Source organism: Paroedura picta, chromosome 4 (genome assembly GCF_049243985.1).
Source record: "Paroedura picta isolate Pp20150507F chromosome 4, Ppicta_v3.0, whole genome shotgun sequence".
NCBI classification, from domain to species: Eukaryota; Metazoa; Chordata; class Lepidosauria; order Squamata; family Gekkonidae; genus Paroedura; species Paroedura picta.
Genome location: NC_135372.1, coordinates 26179992 through 26200573, shown reverse-complemented (window position 1 = coordinate 26200573; position 20582 = coordinate 26179992). Strand labels below are relative to the sequence as shown.

Genomic DNA, 20582 nt, shown 5'->3' with positions numbered 1-20582 from the left:
ATACCCTCATTGTGTCAGCCAGCAGTGCTGGGTTCTGGAATGATGATCCCTTTTAAAGACACTCCGGTAGCCAACCCGAGGAATGGGTTACCGAGGCCGGGTCAGGCAGACCCTGTTTCTGGCCTTGGTGGTGGATTTGGCCCTGGGGCCGGGCCCCGCCCGGAACTGCTTGCAGTGCGACCCGAGTTTTGCCGTCCAGTTTGCCTCTTACATCCCCCGCCTGAGTCGCAAGTCCTGGGGTCTTGGGGATGTGCCGGCAGCAGGTCGGCGGCTGCGGGGCTGGGCCCAGGACACTTTGCAGGAGATTCACCTCGAGGTCCCCCTGGAGATCCGTGAGTCACCCTGCAGGACTGCATGCCCCGTCTCTCTTAAAGACGCGGAACCCTGGGCAATGTGACAAATCGATCCCGGCTGGTTATGGCTTGTGTCATTTCACATGTCAGACAGCCTCCTTGTTGTGCAGGTGGCAAGCTCCCGCCTTCCCCAGGCTCCACCCTAAGTTCCCAGGAACCTCCCATCCCAGAGTGACCAAAGTAGCCTATCCAGATGTCCATGGACTATAATTACCATGAGCCTTTCCCTGTGTAGAATGGTATTATAACTTCCCTTACTGTAGGTTCTTTGCTTCTAGCAAGGCAGCCTAGTATCGTATTAGCCTTCTTAGCTGCCGTATCGCACTGCTGGCTCATCAAAATCAGAGTCCAATGGCACCTTTAAGACCAACAAAGATTTATTCAAGGCGTGAGCTTTCGAGTGCAAGCACTCTTCCTCAGACTAACTTGCACTCGAAAGCTCACGCCTTAAATCAATCTTTGTTGTTCTTGAAGGTGCTACTGGACTCTGATTTTGTTGTGCTACTTCAGACCAACACGGCTACCCAGTTGAATCTACTGTTGGCTCACGTTCATCTTATTGTCCGACAGAACATTTCCGTCCCTTTCATATGTACCGCTAACAAGCCAGGTATCCCCCATCTTATGGGGAGAGGAATGGGAAGGCGACTGTAAGCCGCTTTGAGCCTACTTCGGGTAGGGAAAAGCGGCATATAAGAACCAACTCTTCTTCTTCTTCTTCTTCTTCTTCTTCTTCTTCTTCTTCTTCTTCTTCTTCTTCTATTTATGAATCACATTTGTATTACCCAAATGTAACACTTCACAGTTCACCCTATCAACATTCATTGTGTTGGCTATGGCCCAATTTCTGAATCTATCCAGGCCTCCTCGAATAGTAGCCCTTCCCTCTGGGCTATGAACCACCCCACCCAGTTTAGTGTCATCTGCAAATCTGACCAATATACCCTCTTTTGCTGGATCCAAATCATTAAGGAAAATGTTCAACGATGCCAGCCCCACACAGAACCTGGCGGTACAACGCTAGTCCCCTCCCTCTAAGATGAAGGTGAACCACTGAGGGTTCGATCACCCATCAGATAGTGACCTTGGCCATCCTGCCTCCCCCCGCTGTGTGTTGTTTTGGCTTCTGACCTCTTCCTTCTTGCTGCCCAGCTTTTGAGGAACTCCGGGAAATAGCAGAGAAGATCTATGCAAAACTCGATGCTGTGTTCAAAGGGAAAACATATAAGCCAGGTAAAGCCAAGTATATTTTTGCACCTGTTTGGAGTTGTAGAGGGATTGATTTTGATTTCACCTTTTCGTCATTTGGTTCCCAAGCTCTTTCCTCTTTCCCTCTCTTCTTTCCCCTGACTTTGAATGTTTTCCTCTCCTCCCTTCTCTCTGTTTCCCTCCGACCAAAGTGTCTATTGTAATCTCTTGGGAAGGAGGGACCTATTGGTTTTTAAATGCAGTGAAGAGTCAGAGGCGTTATTTATTATCATTGTGTTTTACAACAAACCATTATGGAATAATCTCCATGGAGCCCACCCCCCCCACCCCCGGATCTTTAGGAGGCAGCTAAAGACAGCTTTGTTTAGGACTGCAGTTGATTAAAGCCATCCTAAATGGTAAGTTTTCCATGTTGGTTTTATGCATTTTATGTACCCTGTGTGTTTTATTTCTGTTATTATGAACTGTTTTGAAAGTCAGCTAACACATGTTGTAAATATAGAATCAGCCTATGGGCTTTGAACACAATAGGTCCCTTAACATCTGTTCCTTGTTTTAGGACAGTGGTTCTCAACCTTCCTAATGCCGTGACCCTTTAATACAGTTCCTCATGCTGTGGTGACCCCCAACCATAAAATTAGGCAAGGGTTCTTTCACAGGGATGAAACCGAAACTGACCAAGGGCGTGAAGATCCATGGTTTGTGATTGTACTTTTTCCAGGGTTTCTCAGTTCAGTTCTGCCTCTTGTCCCACCATGCCGATCTCGCCCTTTTCCGCTGCTCCAGACAGACGAACGCTCTGTCTCGATCGACCCCGCAAGGCTGTTGTATGGATGGCGCCCCCTCGACCAACCTGCCACGACCCCTGTGAAAGGGTCAGTCAACCCCCAACGGGGTCCCGATCCCCAGGCTGAGAACCACAGTTCTAGGAAAAGTCTAGGAAATCTTTAGCGGTGAATCCCTGGAACTTTCCATGAGATTACAATTCCTTGGATTCCATGGGGCGAGGGGATGATGACAATTAAATCAATACAATAAGTAAATAAACTTGAGTGTGGGTGAATGGGACAAAGGGGATTCTCCAGTCTTTGATTCTGGAAACTGATGTGTGTACCTGTGCCTTCATAGGCCCAAGCCCCGCGCACTTCTGGTTATTACGCTCCTCTCCCTCCAGAGCAGGGATTCCCATACATGGAACTTCCAAGGAGTGCTGCAAGGGCTCACAGGGTTTACATGGCCTTTTCCATTAGTTTGGATGGCTGCCATATCAATAGAAACAGTCAATGATCGATCAACCAATTGGCTGGCTCCCGCCTCTTCCTTCCGTGCCCACTTCTCTGGAGGGGCATGTCGCCACTTCCGGGGTTCCTCGAACCCTGAAAAACAGTTCAGGGGTTCGCAGGGGTAGTCAACCTGTGACCCTCCAGATGTCCATGGACTACAATTCCCATGAGCCCTGCCAGCATTCGCTGGCAGGGCTCATGGGAATTGTAGTCCATGGACATCTGGAGGGTCACAGGTTGACTACCCCTGCTCCACAGGGCCAAAAGGTTGGGAAAGGCTGCTCCAGAGGCTTCTCTTGTTTCTCAGGTGTTCTTCCGGAAACCCTGCGTTCCATATTCCAGGAACAAGTCTCAATGCTACGAGATGCCATCATTGAAAGTGAGTTGCATACAGAGATTCTTCCCATCCCTAGTTGGCCTTAAGGAACACAGGACAGGGAAAGTGCGGTCCCCAGCTGTCCTGCTTCCGGTGTCCTGACTGCCTCAGGGAAACAAGGAGTTAAGAGTCCATAATTGCATATCTATCAATGGATGTGTGTTTTTTTCTTTTACTTTTAAAGATCTTGATCATTCAGTGCATCTACCCAATCTCTTATTTGAGTCTATGAATGATATTTTTCTGTTCCACTTAATATTTCTGGTAAGGGCTTGGAGGAGGAGCGTGTCTCATGGCTTAAGTGCCACTCAGTGCTTAACACCCACTCAGGTCAGCTGTCCCACCCGAGTGCCTCCTCCTCCAACCGGCTTGCCTGTCTGTCCAGCAGCCAGCCAATTGCCTTCCGTCCCCCACCCCTGACCACCCCCTCCTCCTTCCACTTCCCTCCGAGGCTCGGAGGCTGCAGATCCCTGCTGCGTGAGAGCTGCCCCTGCCCGTGAGTTCCCTAATAGCTGCCTGCAGCCTTTCCAAGTCCTGGGGGAGGGGGAGGCTGTCCAAAGAATTCTTACACCCCCCCCCCAGGCTAGCACCCATTTTATTCCTGAATGCAACAGACTTGGCCATGAGTAGTTATATAAGAGTCAAATGTGGGAGACAGCTTGAATGTGTTCAGGTATGATGTCAGCCATGACAGTATCCCATACCTTAGCAACTAACACATTCGGGGCAGGGGTGCGCATGCCCCAACATTGTTTGCATTTTTGCAGCTGAAAGGAGGATTTTTATTAATGCTTGGAAGATAGAGGTATTCTGTATACTTCAGGACAATTATATTCACTCAAATCTGTGGCCCTAGAAATAGTGCGGGATATGGTAGCTGAAATACATTTCTAGCAGGGATTCCCAACCAGGGTTCTGGGGAACCTCAGGGTTATGCAAGAGCTCCAGCAGTCTGGATGTCACTGGAGCCCGCTTCCCCTGTTGCTCTACGGGCCTAGTCTCTTCCTCCACAGTAGAAACACAGTGGAAACAGTCAATGATGGATTGATTGATTGGCTGGCTCTATCGTCTTACTACCATGCTCAGTCCTCTGAAGGAGCATGTCAGCCTAAAAAATATGTCAGGGGTCAAAAGGTTGAAAAAAGCTGATTTATGGTAACGGAGATCAATTCAAATTGGAGAAGACAAAGAGTTGGTTCTTATATGCCGCTTTTCTCTACCCAAAGGAGACTCAAAGCGGTTTACATTCGCCTTCCCTTTCCTCTCCCCACAACAGACACCCGGTGAGGTGGGTGAGGCTGAGAGAGCCCTGATATTATTGAAGAAGAAGGTTGGTTCTTATATGCTACTTTTCTCTACCCGAAGGAATCTCAAAGCGGCTTACAATTGCCTTCCCTTTCCTCTCCCCACAACAGACACCCTGTGAGGTGGGTGTGGCTGAGAGAGCCCTGATATCACTGAAGAAGAAGAGTTGGTTCTTATATGCCACTTTTCTCTACCCGAAAGAGTCTGAAAGTGGCTTATAGTCGCCTTCCCTTTCCTCTCCCCACAACAGACACCCGGCGAGGTGGGTGAGGCTGAGAGAGCCCTGATATTACTGCTCAGGCAGAACGGCTTTATCAGTGCTGTGGCGAGCCCAAGGTCACCTGGCTGCATGTGGGGGAGCACAAATTCAAACTCGGCTCACCAGATTAGAAGTCCGCACTCCTAACCACTACACCAAGCTGGCTCTCTTGACAATTGTGTGTGTGTGGGGGGGTGTAATCCATTCCTGTGGTTTTTAACCAATAAATGTAACTACATGTTAGCACACTGAATCCTGTGTTGTTGTTTTCCAATGATCCCATGGACTCAGCTTGCTCCAAAAGCCTGTCTTCTCTCCTCAGGTAGGGTGAAGTGTGAACGCCACTGTGGTAAGTGACGGCCAGGTGTTGCTTTTTAAAAAACAGGAAGGGGTGGATGAAGAGCAGTCAGGGATGCTTCTATGGCCAGGATAGACCAGGCTACACTGATCTTGTCAGACATTAGATGCTGGAAGCTAAGCAGCGTGGTCCTGGTTAGTGTTTAGATGGGAAAGGAAGCATCCAGCCAGGTACTGCAGGAAACCCAAGGGCGAAGAAGCCAAAGCTTCTCTTTTCACTCCTGCACTTGACATCCAGAGATAGACTGCCTCTCAGTGTGGAGGTTCCATTTAGGCTGATTGCTGTTATTAAGGAATATCCATCTAATCCCCTTTTGAAGCCCTCTAAAATCTCTCAGCAGTGTAGAGTCAGGCCCGTTCAATATATGGAGGGGAGGCCACCAAAGGTTGATACGCAGAGGCAGGCGCCAGCAAACCACTCCAGGAAGCCTTCTGCCTCGAGAACCCCACAAAGAAGCCATGAGCAGGTTGTGAGTTGACAGCAAAAAAAGAAAAATAAAATACTGACCATAATTCCACCTCAGGCTTTCTCAACAAGGGGTTTGTGAAACCTGGGGGTTCCTTGGGAGCCTTGAAAGGGTTTCCCAAACGGTTAATTAATTTTGGGGTTAATTAATTTTTAATAGGTTTTTAAATTCATTAATAATTTATCAGGTGATAGGACCATATATGGTCATGTCAATCTGTTTCTCCCCCCCCCACTCAACATGGCCAATGATGGGCCGGGAGGGGGGGAAGGGGCGGGGCCCCGGGTGGGCGTGTCCACAGCTCTGCTTCCCAGCCATATTCTGCATGAATGTGCCACTTCTGGGGTTTCTTGGAGCTTGAAGAATGTTTCAGGGGTTCCTCAACGGTAAAAAAGTTGGGAAAGGCCATTATATCTTGTGGTGGTGAGTTCCCAAAGTTAAGCATACACTTTGGGAAGCAGCACATGATTCTGCTTGCGTTTTTTAACGCAGTCACACCCATCCACCCCATGCAGATATGAGCTCTAGTAAAAAAACAAAACAAAAGCTACCCTGACCTCACCACATCCTGGAAGGTAAGCAGGGTGGACCCTGGTTAGAACTTGGCTGGGGGACCACGCAGGAGGTCCAGGGCTGCTGTACGGAGGCAGGCCATGGCAAACCCTCCTCTGAACATCTCCTTGCCTTGACAGCCCCATGATGAGTGACCGCAGGTAGGCTACAACTTGACAGTTCTCCCCACCTAAAAAAATGGTCAAGTGCCATTATTACAATTTCCAATGTCAGAATGAGTTTGTCTCCGTTTTCTTACTGTTTAGAAAAGAAGAAGAAGCTGGGTTTGTCGTACCCTGCTTTTTATGACCCAAAGGAGCCTCAAAGCAGCTTACAATTGCCTACTCTTCTTCTCCCCACAGCAGACACCCTGTAGGGTGGGTGGGGCTGAGAGAGCTCTAAGAGAACTGCTCTGTGAGAACAGCCCCAACAGGACTGTGACTAGCCCGAGATCACCCAGTTGGTTGCATGTGGAGGAGTGGGGAATCGAACCCAGCTCTCCAGATTACAGGCCGCCGCACTAATTGGCTGCACCAAGCTGGCTCTCAGAAGCCCCCCTGATTGCTCAGAAGCCATCCCCAAGACAACCCTATGAAGTAGGTTCAGCATTGATGGCAACGGATCCAAGGCCACCTGGCAAACTTCTTCACTGGACCGCAAAGTTTAATTCCGGGTCTAAGCTTTTGTGTGCGAACTGACTCTGAACTTCTCACGCATGCATGTGAACGCTTAAACCTCAAATATAGCTTTGTCGGCCTTCAAGGTGCCTTTGGTGACCTTTCAAGGACCACCCCCTATTTAGCATTTCCCTTTTCCCCTTCCCCCACCCAAGCACTTTCCCATTTTTTCTGCGCTGCAGGAATGAACTGGTATGAGGCCATCTCCTGCGAGACCTGCAACGTGACCAAGCCAAACTGTTTTGGATATAATTGCGAGTAAGAACAGCTTTTCCTTTGTCTTTGGGGTGCGGATGGGGTGAGTGTTTTGAAGAAAACAAGTAATTAGCAGTATGAGACGGGGCTGTCCCCTGGACCAAAATCTGGCAGGCACACAGGTGTAAAAGTTTGACTCCTTGAAAGAAAACCTTTCTCCTCAAGGGGGCTTACTGAATTCTTCTTTCTTCCATGTGATCCTGACAACAACCCTGTGAGGTAGGTCGGGCTGACTGGCCCAAGCTCCCCCAGCAAATGTCCATGGCAGAGTGGGGATTCAAATCTGGGCCTCCCAGATCCTAGTCTGACACTAGAACCATGCTGGTTTGCCCCATTTGGGGCAAAAGAGGAAGAAGAGATTTATACTCCACTTTTCACTGCCTGAAGGAGTCTCAAAGAAGCTTACAATGGCCTTCCCTTCCTCTTCCCACAAACAGGTAACCTGTGCGGTAGCTGGGGATGAGAGAGCTCTGAGAGATCTGCTCTCAGTTCTAATGAGACTGTGAAGAGCCCAAGGTAGCCCCGCTGGCTGCATGTGGAGGAGGAGCGGGGAATCAAACTCGGCTCACCAGATTAGAAGCTGAGAACACTTTTCCCTTGAGTGGGCTTCATAGATCTAGACAAAACAAAACAACACAAAACCATCCTAAAAATACTACCTTTCCAGGGACTAATTTATTCTGCTGGTCTATTTCTCTCACATAATCACAACTTCTGAGACTTCACTTTAAGCACATTTCTGTTTGCATGAATAAGTACTAGAAGCTTGCTTCAAAATAAAAACATTGCAGGACGCTGAACTCAGCAAATGCCGAACTCTGTGTTTGCACTGCGCAGTCTCAGAATTGCTGCACGAGTCCAGGACTCTGCAGAGGGCACCTGCGTTCTTTCACCTGCACTGGCTCGAGATGGTCGAGCGAATCAGGTTCAACATTTTGGTCATGACCCTTAAGGCCCTATGCCAGGGGTAGTCAAACTGCGGCCCTCCAGATGTCCATGGACTACAATTCCCAGAAGCCCCTGCCAGCATTTGCTGGCAGGGGCTTCTGGGAATTGTAGTCCATGGACATCTGGAGGGCCGCAGTTTGACTACCCCTGCCCTATGCGGTCTGGGACCATCATACCTGCACGACTGCCTCTCCCTATACCAAAGAGTTTAAAGATCTAATGAACAGAATTTGCTCAAGATCCCTGCCCCAATAAAATTAGATTGGCCTCAACCAGGGCCAAGGTCTTTTCGGCCCTGGCCCCAGCCTGGGGGAACATGAGATCTTGGACAGTTCCGCAGGGCTTGTAAAGCAAAGCTGTACCGCCAGGCCTATGGTAAGGCCCCATATAACATCTTATCCTGGCCTCCCCACCCAAGCCCTGACCTGTGTGTCAGTGAGGCTGGTAAGCTCCTGCCACATCCCCTGTCCTTCCCTTCCAGACCCCACCCATCCTTGGCTGGCCCTGAATCCCATGCAGAATCTTGCTTGTCACATCTTGCCTGTTTTGTTTTCTGGGGTTTCATGGGGTTGAAGAAGAAGAGCTGGTTCTTATATGCCGCTTTTCTCTACCCAAAGGAGTCTCAAAGTGGCTTACAATTGCCTGCACTTTCCTCTCTCCACAACAGACACCCTGTGAGGGAGGGGAGACTGAGAGATCCCTGAGATTACTGAAGAAGAAGAGTTGGTTCTTATATGCTACTTTTCTCTACTCGAAGGAGTCTCAAAGCTGCTTACAGTCACCTTCCCTTTCCTCTCCCCACAACAATCACCCTGTGAGGTGGGTGAGGCTGAGAGAGCCCTGATATCACTGCTTGGTCAGAACAGTTTAATCAGCGCCGTAGCAAGCCCAAGGTCACCCAGCTGGCTGCATGTTTTTATATCGTGGTGGTGGTATACAAATAGAAGAATGAATGAATGAATGAATGAATGAATGAATGAATGAATGAATGAATGAATGAATGAATGAATGAATGAATGAATAGCCCCTGTTTCTGTTTCTCCAATAGGTCCTCAAAAGAATGGAAAGGCGCCTTGAAAGGCCTGTATGCCTACCTGTAAGTCAATGCCAGGATCCATACCCCACAGCGATCGACTGGGTAGAGTTGGGAATGGGTCAGGACACTTCAATATCAGGGGTTAGAATCATAGAATCACAGAATTGGAAGGGGCCATACAGGCCATGTAGTCCAACCCCCTGCTCAACACAGGATCAGCCCAAAGCACCCTAAAGCATCCAAGAAAAGTGTGTATCCAACCTTTGCTTGAAGACTGCCAGTGACTGCCAGGGTTCTGTCGCTTGGAGTGCCCACACATGCTTGGTATGCAGAAGGGCCCTGCTTGCATTCTGAGCATCTTCACCCAAACTGGGTGGCAGTCAGAGGGAAGATTTTGGAGAGCACGAGCTGGCTGCACATGCTCAACATAGTGTTTCTTCCTCCTCCCCCCCCCCCCCGGTGAGAGGGTCACTGCCACGACGTGTAAAGGTAAAGGTATCCCCTGTGCAAGCACCGAGTCATGTCTGACCCTTGGGGTGACGCCCTCTAGCGTTTTCATGGCAGACTCAATACGGGGTGGTTTGCCATTCCCTTCCCCAGTCATTACCGTTTACCCCTGAGCAAGCTGGGTACTCATTTTACCAACCTTGGAAGTCCACGACACGTACACTGCCCCAAATGTGCCGGGATTTTCCTCCTCCAAACCAAAGCTGCCTTGCTGGCAAAGGGGAAACAAATCCATGCTGGATTGGTTGGGTTTCTGGACTAGGGTTGGTGGCACGTTCCAATGCGGCCTGGAGATCTCCTGGGATTTGAGGGAAGGGGCTGTGACTCAGGGGCAGAGCATCTGCTTGGCAGGCCGAGGGTCCCAGGTTCAATCCCTGAGAGCTCCAGTTAAAGGACCAGTCAGCGGTGGCTGAACCGTGGTTCTCCAGGAGTTTGTAAACTACAATTCCCATGAGCCCTGCCAGCTGGGACCAACCTTTGAAATAGCTGGCAGGGGCTCCTGGGAATTGTAGTCCACGGACATCTGGAGAGCCTCAGTTTGGCCACCCGTGCCAGGTGCTTAAGTGGCGGTCTTTCCCATTGCCTGCTACTGCTTCCTTTTGACTTGAGCTTCCCCAGACTGAACCCAGCCCCCGTCAGCCGTTATATAAGCAGAAGAAAAAAGTCTCAAGCTGGCGATGGCGAAATGATTTATTCCAATGAAACAGGGTTCAAAACAATTTCAAGACGGATTCCTAGGTATGGTCCGTTTTCGATATCTTCCTCAGTGATATTCTCAATATTATTAATAACTCATTACATGTTAATATTAATATTAGTAGACTCCCACAAATTTGGATATTATACGACTATTTTGTGATTGAACTACACACAACAAAATATTACCAATGACAAAGTTATTTTCTATTATTTCATCGCCCATAAGAATACAACTGGAGAAGATTACTGAGAATATCACCGAGGAAGATATCGAAAACGGACTATACCTAGAAATCCATTTTAAATTGTTTTGAACATTGCTTCATGGGAATAAATCATTTTGCCTTCTGCATGCAGGGCAGATGCTATACTACAGCACTGCAGCTGCTCAGCGGCAGAACAAATACGCCTGACACGGGTAGGTCCATTGTGCTACGCAAAGGCAGTGAGACGCTCTGCAGGCACGCAGCAATGGCGGGATTTCCTCACGTGATAGAAGGCTCATCAGATGTTGGGCAGCAATCTGGCCGAGTCCCCGTTTTGTCGAGCAGCTTGCGGCCAGATGCCGGCCTGTTTTCCTGGTTTTTGTGCATGCTGATGCAAGGCCCTCTCGATTCCTGACCAATACCACCCTCCTCCCACTGCCCCGTTTTCTCTTTCAGAACAAATTTGCAGACGTAAGTCGGGAATTTCCAAACTACCATCGTAGGTTGGTAATGAATATTTCCCCCCTCCCTTCCGAGATGAACACACCGTCCTTCTCTGCAGAAAGCTTCCCGGCGACGGAGGCTGCTGTTTTGTCGTCTTCCAAACAGGGTTAAAGAGAGGTTTGGTTTGGCAAGAGAGAGAACCGATCAGCTGGTTTCAGAGGAGGAGGGAGAGAAGGGATCAGGTTCCATCTCACTGGCTCTTTTGCAGCCAACTTAAGAAAACACCAGAAACACCAGGCAGAGGTGGTGTAAAATATAGGAAAGTCGTTTCCAAAACACCCAAGAGGAAAGTCCTGAGGGTTTTCTCAGTTCACTGGCATTTGAAAACAAGGGCCTGTCTGCAGAAATCATTCATGCAGGATGGCTAATAAGAAAATAACCACCCTTGAACACCTCTCCCCAAGCTGCATTTTATTTTAGGGATGCCGGTCTGTTGATCTCTTGGAATTTCATTTGATCTCCAAATGACAGGGATCAGTTGCTTTGGAGGAAGTTGTTGTTTTGACCGGGGCCTTGTAGCCCCCTGAGGTTAGGTAATTTGTATTTCCCCTGGCAGACTCTCAGCAGGGGTAGCTCAAGATGGACAGCCATGCAAGTCCGTCTGTAGCAGCGGACTAGAGCAGGAGCACCTGAAAGACTAACACTATTCGTACCAAGGGAGGAGCTTTCATGAGGCACTGCTTCCTCCTTCAGATACAGCTAGAATGTGAGTTCATCTGTCCTTGTAACTTGGCTTCAGATGCCAAATGACACTAGCATGCAAACGGAAATAGCTGGTGAATGATGGTAGGGGCCATGATTGAATTGGGCACGACAGGCAGAGGGGTTGCAGGCATTGGTAGTGAGACAGAAAACCTAGATCTTGATTCAGTCCAGGAGCATGCATTGTCTTGGGCATCATTCTCAGGTTTTGTTTTGTTTTTAAACATTTAATTAATTGGACGTCTAAGCTGCCCTCTCTTACTACTCAGCAGTCTCTCTCTAATCTCCCTTCGACATTCCTTTGTAAGAGAACTGCAACTTTCAGGTCAAAATCCTGTTTGGTGTAGTGGTTAGGAGTGCAGACTTCTAAGCTGGCATGCCGGGTTCGATTCTGCGCTCCCCCACATGCAGCCAGCTGGGTGACCTTGGGCTCTCAACGGCACTGATAAAACTGTTCTGACCGGGCAGTGATATCAGGGCTCTCTCAGCCTCACCCACCCCACAGGGTGTCTGTTGTGGGGAGAGGAAAGGGAAGGCGACTACAAGCCACTTTGAGCCTCCTTCAGGTAGGGAAAAGCGGCATATAAGAACCAACTCTTCTTCTTCTTCTTCTTCTTCAAAAACTGAATGTCCTGGAAAGTTAAAATGTTTTCCCCACTGGTTTTTGAACATTGTGGTTTCTCATCTCAGACTTATGTCCCTTCATTCTTTGTTGTAGCGTCTGCCCTGTTAGTCCAGCGTGGAGGGGGCAAGGGCAAGGGCAATGCTGACATATGATGGCCAAAATCAGGCAGGGGTGGCCTAACGGTGGCGCTCCAGATGTCCACGGACTACATTTCCCATGAGCCCTTGCAGCATCCCATGAGCCTCAGCAGCTTCAACCAAGCCCCTGCAGCATCCCATGAGCCTCAGCAACATCAACCAAGGTGTCGCAGGGGTGGCCAAACGGTGGCTCTCCAGATGTCCCTGGACTACAATTCCCACGAGCCCCGGGGCTCATGGGAATTGCCGTCCAGGGGCATCTGGAGAGCCACCGTTTGGCCACCCCTGCGACACCTTGGTTGATGCTGCTGAGGCCACTGATGGTTTCGATATGAGAGCGAATTTGGCATCTGGGATTGTTGCAGGCCTTAGAACCAGAGTCCATGCCACTGTTAAGTACTTTATCGTTGCAAGTGAGAAGTTATTTTAGGCTAGCAAGCTGTCCGTAAGCAAGAGATGGTCACCCTCCCCCCCCTCTCCCAGTGCCTGTGTGCCAGAATCCTCACTCCCCAGCATGGGTTATAAGTCCTTAATCATACCTCAGTCCGGCTTGAGTCGTGTCAGCGGTGTCCTCTTACCCTCTTCACTGGCTAAACAGGCGGAGAATAAATGGAGTCACTAAAAACTATGCAATGGGAGATTGTGACAGAGACCTTTGAGGTAGATTTAGAACCCGTGCCCTGAAGGGAGCGAAAGAGGTATCTGTTTGGGCAGCCAGCGAGTAGAAGCAGAGCTGGTTTTGAGACCCAGCTTTCACTACCAGATGGTGCCTCAAAGTGGCTTCCGATCCCCTTCCCTTCCTCTCCCCACAACAGACACCCTGTGAGGTGGGTGAGGCTGAGAGAGCTCTAATAGGGCTGCTCTGTGAGAAGAGCTCTAATAGGACTGTGACTAGCCCAGGGTCCCTCAGCTGGCTGCATGTGGAGGAGAAGTGGGGAATCAAACCCAGCTCTCCAGATTAGAAGCTGCCACCCTTCACTAGAATACCAAGCCGGCTCTTGGAACCCATTGCTGTTCCCGAGGCAGAGCCAGGGGGCTAGCTCCTCTGGGACCCTGGGATGGGTGAGGCCTTGCCCTTACCATGCAGCACCCGCTAAAGCTGTCGTTTGCACCCACAGGACACCTGGGGAGTTGGTGGACGCCTTGAAGCAAATCCCAGTCTTCAGGTGAGCGACCTGTTCCCTGGTCAGGCAGTAGGCCAGGGCTCCCCGACCTTTTTCATCCTGTGGGCACCTTTGGGATTCTGATACAATGTGTTGGAAACAAGCACAAAACAGCTGCCAAGGGAGATGGTGCCAGCCGGAAATCAGCTGCTGCCACTGACCTTCAGCTGCGCAGTAAAAACCCAATGCAGAGAAACGGCACTGTTGATTTCCCAATGTTACAGATAAGCCAAAAACAAAATCAAAAGGCCAAAATGAGTCTCTCATCCACTCTTATTAGATATATTAGGTATATTAATTCATTCAACTTCTTGCCAATCATCGCCAAGAAGTTGAATGATTAATATACCTAATCTATATACCTAATGAGCCTCTTGTGGCGCAGAGTGGTAAGGCAGACGTCTGAAAGCTCTGCCCATGAGGCTGGGAGTTCGATCCCAGCAGTCGGCTCAAGGTTGACTCAGCCTTCCATCCTTCCGAGGTGGGTAAAATGAGTACCCAGCTTGCTGGGAGGTAAACGGTAATGACTGGGGAAGGCACTGGCAAACCACCCCGTACTGAGTCTGCCATGAAAACGCTGGAGGGCGTCACCCCAAGGGTCAGACTTGACTCGGTGCTTGCACAGGGGATACCTTTACCTTTCCCTTTATATACCTAATAAGAGTGGACGAGAGTCTCAATATTTTAGCTTTCGATTTCGCTTTTGGCACATTAAAAATCATCATGCCACAATATATATTTTTTAAAATCTCCACAACCAATCAGATCTCAAGTGGCCAATCACAAACCTTCCCCTGGCTCCACCCACTTTTTAAGAACACTTTGCTAGCGCTGGGGATGGGATGGCCCCGTGTTGGAGACCTGTGCAGTCGTCCACGATGAATGCAATGGATGCATTCGCTTGGGAACAGGGCCTGTATGCCGAAGTCAAGGGGCAGAAATGGCTGAGATGCATGAGATGTTTGGAGACCCGGGCCCTGCCAGGTCTGCTGATGGCTGTTGGCCAAAGAATTCCACCTCACCCCCACCCAAGCCCTGGCTACAGGCCTGCACTCATTCAGCAAATCTCTGACGGTGCAGAGGGTTACTTAGCCCAGGGGTAGTCAACCTGTGGTCCTCGAGATGCTCATGGACTACAATTCCCATGAGCCCCTGCCAGCATTCGCTGGCAGGGGCTTATGGGAATTGTAGTCCATGAACATCTGGAGCACCACAGGTTGACTACCTCTGACTTAGCCCATCTGGGGCCCAGGGCAAGAGGGGTGAGTGAGGCTGGATGATGAGCGGGGGCAGGCAGACACTTGACCTGCCGTACAGTTCCCCTAGTGCCTAGGGCAGGGGTAGTCAAACTGCGGCCCTCCAGATGTCCATGGACTACAATTCCCACGAGCCCCTGCCAGCGAATGTAGTCCATGGACATCTGGAGGGCCGCAGTTAGACTAACCCTGGCCTAGGGCCTACGTCCCCATTCCCTGGATACGTTACCGTGACAGTGGCATCTTTGTTTTAAGCCTCTCAACCAAGCAAATGAATTTTGATTGCTTTGGGATCTGGGGACGGTGGCAGATTTGCAAAACGTGGGGCCCTCCCCTGAAGCCAAGGGATGGGGGTTTCACAACAAGAGGAAGCATTTCTTCATGCAGCGTGTGGACCGCACTGCCCACAAGATTTGGTGACAACCACCGACTTGGAAGGCAGGAGATGTGGGAGGACTTTTGGGGAGCAGGAGGGAGGGCTAGCTGACGTTGCAGTGACGTGTCTATGTCACTGCCAATGTGGTCCGGAAGTGATGCCTTCGGGCAGCAGTGGCAGGGCAATGTTCTGGTATGTGGGCAAAGACTCTATGGTAAATTTGGCTTCGACCATAGAGTTTCTGTCCAAGTGCTGGAGCGTTGCCCTGACATCACCAAAGTAATATCACTATTGGATCACGCGGGAAATGAGGTGGACACGTCAGTGCCATATTGACTCGGCCTCGTGCTTTTTCTGAGTTAGCCCCCCACCCCCCAGCCAGCTGGGGCCTGGCAGTAAGGGATCTCTGCCTCCAACCAGTGGTGGTGATGGTAGATCAAGATGGGTCACCCATGTTAGTCTGTAGCAGTAAAACAGAGCAGGAGTCCAGGGACACTGGAAAGACGGACAACATTGGTAGCTGGGGAGGAGCTTTGGTGAGTCACGGTTAACTTTTCAGACACTGGTCTTTGGGCAGAACCAACATGGCTCTTCCTATGCTCTTACGTGGCTACAGAGGGGTTCTGGTCCCACATGCACAGACAGGGACACGCTGAGTGGTAACAGGCCCCAGAATAGAAGGCCTGAGACACCAGAGCCAGACTCAGAACCAAAGCACTTCTCCTGCCAAACCTCTTCCCCTTCATCCCCCCCCCCAAAGAAGAACAGTATGCAACCCTACCCATAAAAAGCTATAGTAGAAATGCTAAGTGTGTGCAGCTGAGGGGCTGTTGGGTATGGGAATTCCTCCAGCCTTTGGCTTAAACTTTACCTCTTGTTGTCTTTTCAGCAACTGCACAGAGACCAGGTAAGCAGGGATAGAGAGCTGAGCCTTGGAGGTGGAACCTTTAATTTATAGAATCCTAGAGCTGAAAGAGGACCTATAGCCATCTAGTCCAGCCCCCTATTCAATGCAGGATCAGCCCCAAGCATCCAGGATAAGGATCTGTCCAGCCGCTGCTTGAAGACCGCCAGTGAGGGGGAGCTCCCCACCTCTTTTGGCAGCCCGGTCCACTGCTGAACTAGATTCGTAGAATCCTAGAGTGGGAAGGGGCCATCCAGTCCCACCCCCTGCTCAATGCAGGATTAGCTTCAAGCATCCAGGAGAAGGATCTGTCCAACCACTGCTTGAAGGCAGCCCATTCCACTGCTGAACTACTCTGATGGTGAATCTCCCCCATAACTAGCCAGTACCGTTCTCCACATAGTTTAAACCAAATCTTGTGGGTCCTCTCCTCTGCTGCCCACAGGATGCCCCCCAGTTTTTGCGTGTAGGTTCATCATTTGAATGTCAGACTGTGCGCAAGAACAAGCTGCTGAAGGGGATAAAAGACGCATTTCAAATGCCAGCAACTGCTCTGTTTACCACCAGAGAGACCACAGAGATAAGGCAGGCTCTCCCTCTTTGGCCTTCTTGCCACACCCCATGCCTTGCCTTCTGCGCAAGCAACAGAGCATGCTGGGTGGGGCTGCACTGGGGCAGCATAGGCTTGCCCCGGCCCTGTTTCTGCAAGCTCCCTTTGGCAAAGAAGAGCAAACTGAAGCCACTCCAGAGTGCAAGTGCGGTTCTGTTCACAAATCATCTGAAAATATTTATGTGCCATCACTTCCTGTGCTGTGGGAGTGGCCTGGTGATGTCACATCCAGTGGGAGTGGCTGAGTGATGTCACTTCTGGTGACATGTGAATTCTGAGGGAAGTTTCTGGGGTTACTCAACAGGAAAAAGGTTAGGAAGGATGCTCTCCCGCCAAACACTGAAAAAGTAGTAACATGCCTTTAAATTACCGCCTGTGTTATTGTCCAGCTGCTGTTGTCTGGCCTGACCCACCATTAATTTAACTTACAGTGTTCACGGTTTGTTCATTCATAAGAGGGTTTTTCTTGAAATTGACAGTCACACAGTTGTCAAATTTAATTTTGCTTCTTCCTCTCTCTGCAGCCTACAGAATCTGAACTTTGACAGTAAGTTTCAAACATTGCTGCATAGAAAAACAAAGGCCTGACTCACCCAGACCGTTACTGTACTGGGAACTTCGCTGCCCTGGTTCCTGCGTGGGAACACAATTCCAGGACGGACGAGGTGCACCAGGCAAAATGCTCCCCTGTGCAAAAGCAGGAAGAGGCGGGGCAACCTGCCCCAGCCCAAACTCCAGCCTCCAGCCTGGCACAAAGCCTCTAGTTTGGAAACAGTCCCACACTTTCCCTGGGAAGGCTGCCCTCAAGAGTCCAAAAATCTTCCACTTTTTTTCATTCTTCACCCTCTGGGATGCCAGTTTGGGCTTCTTCAGTGAAAACTAAAAGGGGCTATTCTGCTCCTGTGGACCCCTACTCACAATGAATCTGGTTCTCATTCATCCTTCAGAAAGACAAGAAACTCAGATACCATCTAAGAACGGTCATGATACGAATACCAATTTTACTGAGAGCCAACTTGGTGTAGTGGTTAAGAGCAGCAGCCTCTAATCTGGAGAGATGGGTGATTCCCCAGTCCTCCATATGCAGCCAGCTAGGTGACCTTGGGCCAGTCACAGTCCTGTTAGATCTGTTCTCAGAGCAGTTCTCCTAGAGCTCTCTCGGCCCCACCTACTTCACAGGACGGCTATTGTGGGGAAAGGAAGAGAAAGGTGTTTGTAAACTCCTTTGACATTCTGGGTAGGAAAAAGCCTGATTTTTTTAAACCAGCATTTGTATTCCCTTAAGGAGAACACCAGGGCCAAGAGAACTGAAAGACTCTGGTTCTTTAGCAATCCAAAAAGCATGAACGATCAAAGCCTAAATCTCTATCTCACCCTTTCAAGAACAGTGCATGGTTCTCAATTTGGCCCTTCTAGCAAGCCTATGAGGCAGGCAGGCCTGGGCGCACGTGACTGGCACACTGCCGTGATGAAGCCGAATTATGCGTCTACTGTACCCTGGCTCCCATTCTTCAGCGATTCAGAAGGGTGGTTGCATTGGTCTGAAGCAGCAGAACAAAGCTTGCGTCCAGCAGGACTTTTAAGGCCAACAAAGTTCTATTCTGGGTATAAGCTTTTGTTTGCGTACACACAGATGTATCCAAAGAATGTGCATGCACATGAAGACTCACACCCAGAATTAGACTAATAGAATCCGCGAGTGGGAAGGGGCCAGACAGGCCATCTAGTCCCACCCCCTGCTCAGTGCAGGATCAGCCTCCAGCATCCAGGATAAGGATCTGTCCAGCCACTGCTTGAAGACCACCAGTGAGGGGGAGCTCCCCACCTCCTTAGGCAGCCCATTCCCCTGCTGAATTAGACTCACAGAATCCTAGAGTGGGAAGGGGCCACACAGGCCATCTAGTCCCACCCCCTGCTCAATGCAGGATCAACCTCAAGCATCCAGGATAAGGATCTGTCCAGCCGCTGCTTGAAGATCATGGTGAGGGAGAGCTCCCCACCTCCTGAGACAGCCCATTCCACTCCTGAACTACTCTGTGAAAATCTCCCCCCTAATATCTATCCAGTATCATTCTCGACGTAGTTCAAAGTGGGTTCTGTCCTCTACTGCCAATGGGAACCTTTCTCTGCCCTTCTTCAATTTACCACCTTTCATATACTTCAAGAGAGCCATGATATCCCCTCTCAACTTCCTCCAGCATGAACATTCCCAAGCCTTTCCTCATAGGGCTTGGTCCCCAGGCCCAGGATCATCCTCATCGCTCCCCTCTGAACCCTCTCCATTTTGTCCACGTCCTTTTTGAAGTGAGGGCTCCAGAACTGCACACAGGGCTCCATGTGGGTCTGACCAATACAGTATACAATGGGAACATGACATCTAAACTTTGTTGATCTTAAAAGTGCCACTGGACTGAAACTTTGAATGCTTCCGAGATGTGAGCTCCAGCCCACGAGGTCCCCTAGAACCAAGTCAGAACCCCCCCTCCCCTCCCCGTTTTAAATGATTCTCCCCCAGAAGCATTAGCCAGCTGCCTGGAAACAGTGACGAAATAGCACATCTGAAGCTCAATCCTTCAAAGACAGAGGTCCCGTGGCTAGGCAGGAAGGGACCATAGGAGGAAGCGTGCCTCCCCAAACTGTGGCTAACTTTGCCAGGATCTTGGGCGTGATCCTGGATGCTTCCCTCTCAATGGAGGCTCAGGTTATGAGAGTAACACGGCTGGCATTCTACCACCTTTGCCAAGTCAAGCTACTAGCACTCTAATTGGCCCTGGAACACCTAGCCACAGTGATCCATGCAATGGTCCCCTGTAGACTGGATTTTCTGCAACTCTCTACGCAGGCCTGCCCTTAGCCTTGATTCAGAAAACAAAGCTGGTCCAAAATGCAGTGGCCAGGGTCCTCACAGCAACACCATGGAGGTCCCACATCCGGCCCATCAACTGCAGTGGCTACCAGTCGAATTCCGGATCAGACTAAAGGTGGCTAAAGGTTCTGGAAATCACCTTCAAAGCCATCCATGGTCTGGGCCCAGTGTACCCGAGGGACGGCCACTCTGCCTACACCCCTCAAAGGTTTGCACTGTGCCACCTCCAACTGGCTAGTGATCCCTGGCCCAAAAGAAGCCTGCTCAATCTCAACCAGGGCCAGAGCCTTCTCTGCCCTGGCCCACACCTGGTAGAATGAGCTCCCGGAGGAGATCAGGGCCCTGACGGAACTAAAAGTTTTGCAGGGCCTACAAAAGGGAGCTCCTCCAGCTGGCATTTGGTTGAGGTTTCCCGGAACCAGTAATACCACTGGGACCCTGAGCCTCCCTCCCAGGAATCCATACACCTGAACTGAACCATGGACCGGCTTGTTGTTGTGTTAAATAGTTATTCTCTATTGTTATTATTACTATTGCTGCATTTTACTTGAGATAAAACCGAGTTCGATGATTGTTCTCTATATTCCATATGAACCACCCTGAGCCTCAGGAGAGGATGGTACACAAATGTAACCAACCAATCAATCTTTCAGAAATCAGTTATTGATATGAGATATTTCTTAAAACAAACAACGCTCTTTGCAGGCAAGCTCCAAACGGACCAGATGTTACCGGGCCCAACTAACAGCCTTGTGTGTTCCTTCTTCCCGTGAAGGTATCAACGCCACGCTCTCCCAGAACTGGCTCACAGCGAAGGCCAAGAACGAGAGCACCGAGGAAGTGGTGGAGGAGGAACCGCCAACGTCAACTCCTCCCAGCTGCCCAGTCAACTCCTTCCTGTAGCACCGAGAACCGCGCTGGACATAGGAAATAAAATTGCGACCTAAGGA

The 20582-nt window shown here is 50.0% G+C and overlaps 1 protein-coding gene across 1 annotated transcript; it reads left to right on the top strand.

Annotated features, from left to right (window-relative positions):
* Window positions 1-32: 32 nt before the first annotated feature.
* Window positions 33-20582, top strand: IZUMO4 (IZUMO family member 4). Its single transcript, XM_077332032.1, has 11 exons — window positions 33-332; window positions 1506-1586; window positions 3153-3224; window positions 5108-5134; window positions 7021-7096; window positions 9090-9137; window positions 10946-10960; window positions 13576-13623; window positions 16142-16159; window positions 17291-17313; window positions 20408-20582. The coding sequence occupies exons 1-11, from the start codon at window positions 83-85 to the stop codon at window positions 20533-20535; spliced, it is 786 nt and encodes a 261-aa protein (XP_077188147.1). The 5' UTR covers window positions 33-82; the 3' UTR covers window positions 20536-20582.

Excerpts from the sequence above, each read along its gene's own strand:
- IZUMO4 (XM_077332032.1), top strand. The coding sequence starts at position 83 with ATGGGTTACCGAGGCCGGGTCAGGCAGACCCTGTTTCTGGCCTTGGTG. Across the intron at positions 333-1,505 it reads CGAGGTCCCCCTGGAGATCC|CTTTTGAGGAACTCCGGGAA; the intron begins GTGAGTCACCCT and ends CTTGCTGCCCAG. Across the intron at positions 3,225-5,107 it reads ACGAGATGCCATCATTGAAA|GTAGGGTGAAGTGTGAACGC; the intron begins GTGAGTTGCATA and ends TTCTCTCCTCAG.